This window comes from Scyliorhinus canicula, chromosome 9, assembly GCF_902713615.1.
Source record: "Scyliorhinus canicula chromosome 9, sScyCan1.1, whole genome shotgun sequence".
Taxonomy (NCBI): Eukaryota; Metazoa; Chordata; class Chondrichthyes; order Carcharhiniformes; family Scyliorhinidae; genus Scyliorhinus; species Scyliorhinus canicula.
Window position 1 is genome coordinate 89,174,152 of NC_052154.1, and position 9,557 is coordinate 89,183,708.

The 9,557-nt window shown below is 48.8% G+C and overlaps 1 protein-coding gene across 1 annotated transcript in view; it reads right to left on the reverse strand.

The window, feature by feature from the left end:
- pnp6 (purine nucleoside phosphorylase 6) overlaps positions 1–8,909 on the reverse strand; it is a 30,526-nt gene extending 21,617 nt beyond the window's left edge. Inside the window, exons 1-3 of the mRNA XM_038807140.1 lie at positions 8,815–8,909; positions 4,229–4,398; positions 3,186–3,289 (exon numbers count right to left, since the gene is read on the reverse strand). Of these exons, the coding sequence (XP_038663068.1) occupies positions 3,186–3,289; positions 4,229–4,398; positions 8,815–8,894 (354 nt within the window). The 5' untranslated portion in view covers positions 8,895–8,909. The remainder of the gene's footprint in view (positions 1–3,185; positions 3,290–4,228; positions 4,399–8,814) is intronic.
- Positions 8,910–9,557: the final 648 nt, after the last annotated feature.

Consider the following 9,557-nt stretch of genomic DNA (forward strand, 5'->3'; position numbering starts at 1 on the left):
CTCCTTCCTCAGGTGAATGAAGAGGTATGTTCCAGAAACATTTATATAGACAAAGTCAAAGATACCAGACAATGCTTGGAATGCGAGCATTTGCGGGTAATCAAATCTTTACAGATCCAGAGATAGGGATAATCTCAGGTTAAAGAGGTGTGAATTGTCTCAAACCAGGACAGTTGGTAGGATTTTGCAAATCCAGGCCAGATGGTGGGGGGTGAATGTAACGCGACATGAATCCAAGATCCCGGTTGAGGCCGCACTCATGCAGTCGGTGCGGTTTTTTGCTGTGGCGCGTTAGAACCGTCGGTCCAAAGGAAAAAAATGTCATCGATGTATCTGGTGTATAACGTCGGTGTATGGCGCTCGACTCATCGATCGAAAGTTCCAACCCGCCACAGCAAAAAACCGCACCGACCTCCTCAGAAGACAAACACGGGACACCACTGACAGAGTACCCTTCATCGTCCAGTACTTTCCTGGGGCGGAGAAACTACGACATCTTCTTTGCAGCCTTCAACACATCATCAATGAAGATGAACATCTTGCCAAGGTCATCCTCACACCCCCACTACTGGCCTTCAAACAACCGCGCAACCTCAAACAAACCATTGTTTGCAGCAAATTACCCAGCCTTCAGAACAGCGACCACGACACCACACAACCCTGCCAGGGCATTCTCTGCAAGACGTGCCAGATCATCGACTCGGATACCACCATTACACGTGGCGGTATCCTACCAACTGCCCTGGCTTGAGTCAATTCACACCTCTTTAACCTGGGATTATCCCTCTCCCTGGATCTGTAATGATTTGATTACCCGCAAATGCTCGCATTCCAAGCATTGTCCAGCATCTCTGACTTTGTCTACATATATGTTTCTGGAACATATCTCTTCATTTACCTGAGGAAGGAGCAGTCTCCGAAAGCTCGTGTTTGAAACAAACCTGTTAATTTTAGTGGCATTTGAACTGTATTGCGTTACTTAATTGATATTAGTAGCAGGTGTAGACAGCAAGTTGAAATTTTTCCTTTCATTTAAGAATTGTTTAACTGTCAATTGTAAAGCTATTGTTTTGATGTTAATGTGGTTAATTCTGTGTTTAAATTAACAATTGTTTTAACATAAACGATATACATTGGTCAGGGTCGCCGCTGCTGGGGTGAAGTATGCTTTCCTCACAGTTTATAAATTGAAAATTGTTTGGTGTGCTCTTCCAATATCCTAACAAAAGTTTGGGTCTGGTCCAGTATCCTAATGTTGTCAGTTGAAATGAAGTGAAATGAAATGAAAATCACTTATTGTCATGAGTAGGCTTCAATGAAGTTACTGTGAAAAGCCCCTAGTCGCCACATTCCGGCGCCTGTTCGGGGCGGCTGTTATGGGAATTTGTCTGTGTGCGGGGCAATAAATATTTCCAGTGTGATGTCCTGCACAGTTGGTTATTCTGATTTTTTAAGGTTTTATCATTGTGATGGATGGAAGATTTTAGGAATATTGGCTTCAAAATATTGGGACAATTTAATGGTCACAAGCTGGGGTTGTAGTGTGTTTGACTGCAGTGGTCATGTGTTTTTTTGAAAATTGTTTTATTTTGCAAAGACCTGGGAGCTTTTAGCAGCCAGAAGATGAAATTGACAAAGGAATATAGTTTTCAGTCTGGACTAATGTACTGTGGTTTGAATGGGTAAAGTCCCTGGGAAGTTAATGTACCTTGTAGCCTGCAGAGATAATTTGGTTTTTCAGCTTGGGTAGATGAGGTTCATGCTGGGTGGAGCCAAGGGATGCAGAGATATATTTTTAGAAAGCTTCAGAGAGTCAGTGTTTGGAGAAGGTTTTGGAGAGAGGAGGTGAATTCTGCTCTGTCTGATACTGAGTCCACAATTCTCGCACAGTAAGATAGTTATAAATAAGTAATAATATTTCAAGCGGAGTGGGAGATGCCAGGGAAGGATTTGAAATTAAGGAGGATTCTAAAATTGAGGTGCTGCTTAACCAGGAGTCAGTGCAGGTCAGTGAGCAGAGGGGGTGATAGGGGACTGGGGCTCATTGTGAGCTAGGAGATGAGCTGATGTTTTTGGAGGGTGGTGGTTAGGAGTTTGTCCAAGGGTGGCTTGGTCCTGCCGCAATGTATGTATTGCATGCATCACAGAGCCTCAGTGTAACAGGTAGCATGGTGAATGATTGGCTGATGTGTATCTCTTCTCAATTATCTCCAGCGAGTAACTGACGGACAACGAGGGGGAAATCCTGGCTTACAATTACCTGGAGAGGGCTGAGTGGTGGCATGGAGGTAGGGGTGGTGGCCATCCCAGTCTGATGGTGTTCATCTCTGGCATTCACAGGCATTCCCGGGATAGTGATTGAGACATGGGGGGCGATTCTCCGCTGCCCAGGCCGGGTGGGAGAATCGCGGGAGGGCCGCTCTGGCACCCCCCACGATTCTCCCACCCCCCCCCCCCCCCAAAATGGCCTGTCGCGTTTTGCAACACGCCGCTCGGAGAATTGCAGGTCACCGTTTTTCACGGAGACCCGCGATTCTCCGGCCCGGATGGCCCGAGCGGCCTGACTTTCCCGACCTGTTCACGCCGGCGGCAACTACACCTAGTCGCTGCCGGCGTGAACTTAGTGCGAAAGGTGAGTTTGGAGCCTGTGGGGGGCGGAGAGTGGATCGAGCACCACGGCCGTGCTCGGGAGGGGACTGGCCCGTGATCGGTGCCCACCGATCGTCAGGCCGGCGTCTCCAAGAGACGCACTCTTTCCCCTCCGCCGCCCCGCAAGATCAAGCCGCCACGTTTTGCGGGGCAGCGGAGGGGAAGGCGGCAACCGCGCATGCGCGGGTTGGAGCCGGCCAACCTGCGCATGCGCGGCTGACGTCACTAAGGCGCCGCCGGCCGCGTCATTATCGGCGCGCCGCCTTGACACCGCTCCTAGCCCCCCCGGGGGGGGGGAGGATGAATAGGGGCCGAGTAGCGGTCTCCGACGCCATCGTGAAACACTCCGGGTTTCACGACGGCGTCGGCCGTTGCGGAGAATTCCACAGATGGATTCTCCCAGGAAGGTGGAGTTGGTTGTAAGGAATGGATCAGGGTCCGAATCCAGAGTGTTGCTGATCTTTCCTCTCTCCCCAAGGACCTCGCTACCACCTCCAGCCACTGTCTCCCTCAGGAGTATGCAGTAACATACAAACCTCATTAATTGGGTAACCCTCGTAGAAATGGAACCGACCCTGCATACAGATGCACATCTTCCCATTCAGCTTCCCAAAGACCAGCTTTCCTGCATGACCTGGAACTGAAAGGATTTCACGAGTCAGCATTGGATAGAATCCGCGTCAAACACGTCTCCTACGAATCGCGGCCAGAACTCTCATCAGGTGGCAGCCTGAACATCCATCAGTTAAGACTGGAGCATGGCTGCGGCTTATGGACAGTCCTTGACACAGATCCTTTTAGAGGTCAGTTCAAAGACAAGTCCCCACACCACCATCCAGCTATCGCAGGGATCAATGTGTAATGAAAGGGCAGGACTGGTGTTTCCACAGATCCTGTTACCCCTCAGGACATCCGCAAAGCTTGTTTACAAGCAATGGGACATGCAGTCAATGTTGTAATGTGGTTATCACGGCTTCCCATCACAGCCAGATCCCACAAACAGTAACACAATCAATGACCGTCAGATAGTCTGTTGCAATGATGTTGGATTAAGGATACATTTCGACCAGGTAAAATAAAGTAGTCGCCATAGTCCCAGATGACCAAAGACTGCTCCCCCCCCCCCTCCCACGATTTAGCTCAGTGGGCTGGATAGATGGTTTGTGATGCAAAACGAAGCCAACAGCACGGGTTCAACTCCCATACCAGCTGAGGTTATTCATGAAGGCTCCGCCTTCTCCACTTTTCCCCCGTCTGAGGTGTGGTGATTCTCAGGCAAAATCACTACGAGCCAGATCTCCCCCTCAAAGGGGAAAGCAGCCTGTGACCTTTCCTGTTCTTCACTGGGCAGTGACATGAGACTTTTACTGTTCATTGAGGATGCAGGTGGCTGTTTGGTTTGACATCTTAGCTAAAGGCGAATTCCCGCAAGACATCAGGAAGACGGGAATGACAATACCAGCAGGGCGGACACACCCTCTAACAGCCTCGCCCCGACACCAAGTTGGGCGCAACGAGGCCGCTGAATCGCACCTAAAATGTGTTATTGACAGTGTGATTCCCGCGCTCCCTTGCTAACCTGTACTCTTGGGGAAGCGTGGAATCTTCTCATACGGGATTGTGATCTTGTCTTTCAGCAGGTCAACCAGTCCCCCAAGGCCAGATCCACAGATCACTGCTATCCGAGGGTGAAGACCGATCTCAGCTGACAACCAATCAGCAGTCTCCTTATATTCATGGTAGGTGTACCTGGATGGGTGTGCAATGAAAGAGAATGGTCAGAGGCTTCTCCCCACTGCCATCAATCACATCTTTAAACCTGGGTATTTTTCTTGAATGTCTCGTCTGCCAGATGAGGGACAGCAGTGACGATGAATATGTTTTCATGTCAGACACTCACTGTCCCCATCAAGCACTCCCAGGACAGGTACAGCACGGAGTTAGATACAGAGTAAAGCTCCCTCTACACTGTCCCCATCAAACACCCAGGACAGATACAGCAAGGGGTTAGGTACAGAGTAAAGCTGCCTCTACACCGTCCCCATCAAACACTCCCAGGACAGGTACAGCACGGGGTTAGATACAGAGTAAAGCTCCCTCTACACTGTCCCCATCAAACACTCCCAGGACAGATACAACACGGGGTTAGATACAGAGTAAAGCTCATGCTCTGCTTTTCCCATATTACAATCCCAGAGCAGACCCCAATAGTGGCAAGGAGACTGGACAGAAATCTCAATATTTTGTTTTAATTTTGTAAGACTGTGAGGAATGGGTACCTTGCTCCAGGAGTGATTTCACAGAGAATAGGGAAATGGTATATTGAAACAAACCTTATTACGAACAAAGAATTAAAATATCTTTAACATCACACCAGAAAATAATGGCCATCAGCTCGGGCAGCTTCCTCTGCTTTTTATGGAAGGGAATTCGACAGAATCACGGCCCTCAGAGAGAAGAAATTCCTCCTCATTCCCATCTTGAATGGAATTATTAAACCATGTCCTCCTGATTCTAGCCTCTCCCACATTTGGGAAAACATCTGCCCAGCATCCACTCTGTCAAACCATCATCAGAATATTCCCCCCCCCCCCTCCAATCCCCCATCCCCAAACCGCCCCCCTCTCGTAGTGATATTCCCGAGCTGGCAGCTGGCTCAGGCCACGTTTTATGGAAAATCGCGGAGACGACGGTGAGAAAATTGGGCACGGCTTGCCCTTTCCCTGCCACCCGGGAGACCTGTTGGAACTCGAGGTGCTTGTGTCAGATATCACAATGGAAAGCTAAATAGCTGGATGCTTAACACAAGATTTAAAAGGATCAGCTCAGGGTTTAATGTCAAATTTAAAGCAATGGCCTAAGTTTTATTCCAGATTTTAAGGTGACTGACATTTTGCAGGATCATCAAGCTCTGATATAAAGTCTGACATTTCGAATTTGACACTGGGGTTAGGAAGAATGCTGAATATTTCATGCCAGCTCTTAACAATAGTTTACCGGCACTGTTGTTCCGGTGCAGTCTTCCATAATAATGAATAAAATAACTCTATCTGAAGGGTCAAGTATGCCAGCCTGGGGCACTAGCTTGCCGAGTGGGGCTCCGGTAGGAACTGAAGTGGCACCTTTCCCAGAGGCTGGGAAGAGCCAGGGGGGCACATTTAAACGACTGTGGTCTTTCCCAAGGGTAAAGAACTTTCTGGAAGACACTGAGTCTTTTGCCAAACCTCCTCTTCCCATGTCAGCATCACATTTGAATGCAGATCACTTGTGTGACATTAGCTTTAATGAGATGGATATTCTCTCACCCCAAGTAATTAAAAGGTTAGCCAAATACCTTTCTCATGCAGATGGTGTCCTGTTCAGAACTGATGCCATGTAGAAGGATCTTTAATGTGCAATTAACCAACCTCCACTTGATGCTGACACTGTGCTGCTGAAGTGGAATCTTTTCAATTCTCCACTAAAAGTCCTGACATTTGATGAAATATTGGGGGCTCATGTGGGTGGAGGGGTTTTTAGGAGAGTGGGGGGGGGGGGGGGGGGGGGTAAAAGAGGTTTGGTGATAGTGGGAGACAAGAATATTTTTCACTTAAATAGCATTGTTGTCCTGACCTTTGGTGACTCGACCGGTTAAACATAGGAATAGTAGATTTTAAAATGATGGATGCGATCTAACGAAAAAGAAACAGAGTCCAGTTTTGGGCTCGTTTAGCGGGAATGTCCTCGCCGCCTGCTGCGTCGAGAATCACCCCGCTATTAAACGGGACTCCTGTTTTCTTTTCAAGGAGCGCCCCACCAAGGTCGGATTTACCTACACTTCCTGCACTGACAAGCGCCATTTTTATATGCCGGCCCGATCTCTCAACCCCCCCCCCCCCCCTCCTCCTGACACATCCCCACAGGGGCTCGGATCGCAAACCCGCCTCCGCACCCCCCTTTCCAATGTCCAACATACCGATTAGAGGGCCTCAAACCACCTCACAAAGTCAGATCCCAGGCCTGATCCCCGGCACAAGCAGACTGGCACTTGGCTCTGCCAGCCAAGGTGGCAGTACCAATGTGCCCACATGAGATGCCATGGTTCCACCCTGCCTAGAACCTGACCACCTGGGGGACTGAGATCGCCTGGGAGACTGAGATCGCCTGGGAGACCACTCCCCCACCCACCCCACACACAGATCGCCTGGTCCACAATTGTGGAAATCAGTGCTAAACGGCGCTATGGCAAGCCTTCCCAGGCGTGGGTGTTCGCTCCTAACTGCTCACTTGAATATGCAAATCGCAATGTTTCCTGCGATCTCGTCAGATCTAGAGACGCGTCCCAAGCTTCGTAAATCTCGTGAGAGGCCTTTCGCCAGTTTTACCGGCCTCATCATGACACAGAGTCAGGCGCGGTGAGGCTGTACAATCATGTCTGATAAATTAATTGCATTATCTTACAGCTCCGGACCTCAAGAATTTAGATCCCTGAACATATACACAGTCACACATACACATAGGTAGGCATATACACAGAAAATAGAGCAGGAGGCCATTCAACCCTTGGAGCCTGCTCCACCATATGATCATGGCTGATCATCCAACCCGGTAACCTGTTCCCATTCCCCCCCCCCCCCCCCCCCCCCCCCTCCCCACCTCAGTATCCTTTGATCCCTTTCGCCCCAAGTGCTTATCTAATGCCTTCTTGGAAACACATCATGTTTTGGCCTCAATGGTTTGCATACACACACACACAGTCACACACACCATCACAGACACACCGTCACACACACATATAGTCACACACACATATAGTCATACATGTCATAATATACATCTATGTATATGATGGAGTGCAGACAGGCAGTGATTGACACACAGGATGACCAGTAAACACACAGAACACAGCAGCCAATCACCAGACAGGACACGACCACTATAAAGCCAGAGGGCACTAGGCTTCCCGCTCTCTCTGGACCCAGCCATTGAGACAGTCAGAGTTCGTGAGCATAGCCAGTACAAACACCATGTGGTAGTCAGTAAGTCTGGTTAGGCTAGTACCAGGTCTCCAGTCAAGTCAGCATAGTGTCAACCCACAGTCAAACATGTATAGTAGTTAAAATGTAAAATAAAATCGTGTTGTATCTTATCTAGTGTTGGAGGCCTGTCTCTCGCTACACTGCATCAAGTGCAGTCCACCTAGACCCAGCCTGCCCAACACATCAATACACACACCGTCTCACACACACACACATAGTCATACACACACCGTCACACACACACCGTCACACACACATAGTCATACACACACCGTCACACACACACACATAGTCATACACACAGTCTCACACACACACACACAGTCATGCACACACAGTCACACACACACACAGTCATACACACACAGTCACACACACATAGTCATACACACAGTCACACACACACACACACACACACAGTCACACACATACACACACAGTCATACACACAGTCTCACACACACACACACAGTCATGCACACACACTCCGTCACACACACACAGTCACACACACACTCCGTCACACAGTCACACACACACACACTCAGTTACACACATAGTCACACATACACACAGTCACATACATGCACACACAGTCACACACACAGTCACACAGCCACACACACACACCACACACAGCCACATACATACCACACACAGCCACATACATACCACACACAGCCACATACATACCACACACAGCCACATAAGCACCACACACAAGCCACATACACACATGTACACAGGCATGCGCAAAATCACACAAATATACAGGCAGGCGCACATGCAGACATACAGAGGCATGTGTACACAGACATGCATACACATCTACACAGACATGCACACATGTACACAGGCAAATGCACACACGTATACACACACACCTGCACAGGCATGCGTTCCTGTCGAACCTCAGCAGGAGACCCGACCCACCATTAACGTCAGGAGAGGATGCTGACATCCAACCATATCGTCTGCCCCCCACCCACCACGAATCCCGCTGATGTCGGAGAGGACAATTCCACCCTGTGCCTACAACAGCAGGTCAGAGGCTAGGAATCCTGCGGCGATCCTCTTGATCCTCCCAAAGCCTGTCCATCATCTACAAGGCATAAATCAGGAGTGTGATGGAATACTCTCCACCTGCCTGGATGAGTGCAGCTCCAACAACACTCGAGAAGCTCGATACCATTCAGGACAAAACAGCCCGCTTGATTGGTACGCCATCTACAAACATGCTCTCCTTTCACCACCAATGCACAGTGGCAGCAGAGAGTCGAGTCTACAAGATGCACTAGCCAGTGACACCCTTATGCCATGAAAGAATAAATAGAAAAAAATCAAATTAGTTTCATTACCTTGCCTTCACCCATTGACCTACAATGTTTTAGAACATAGAACATAGAACAGTACAGCACAGAACAGGCCCTTCGGCCCTCGATGTTGTGCCGAGCCATGCTCACCCTACTCAAACCCACGTATCCACCCTATACCCGTAACCCAACAACTACCCCCCTTAACCTTACTATTAGGACACTACGGGCAATTTAGCATGGCCAATCCACCTAACCCACACATCTTTGGACTGTTTTCCTTTACAGTTATTCCATTCCTTGTTGAAAAAGTTATTGGCAAGTTATTTCCGCCACCACTCTTTCAGTCAGTGCATCCTAGATCAGAATAACTCACTCAGTCCCAAAATAAATTTCCCTCATCTCCTCCTTGGCATTTTTGCCAACTATCGTAAATCTGCGTCCTCTGGTTACTAATCCCTCTGCCATTGCCCCATCAACTGTATGACAACACCTCTTTTTTTTTATAAATTTAGATTACCCAATTATTTTTTCCAATTAAGGGGCAATTTAGCGTGGCCAATCCACCTACTCTGCA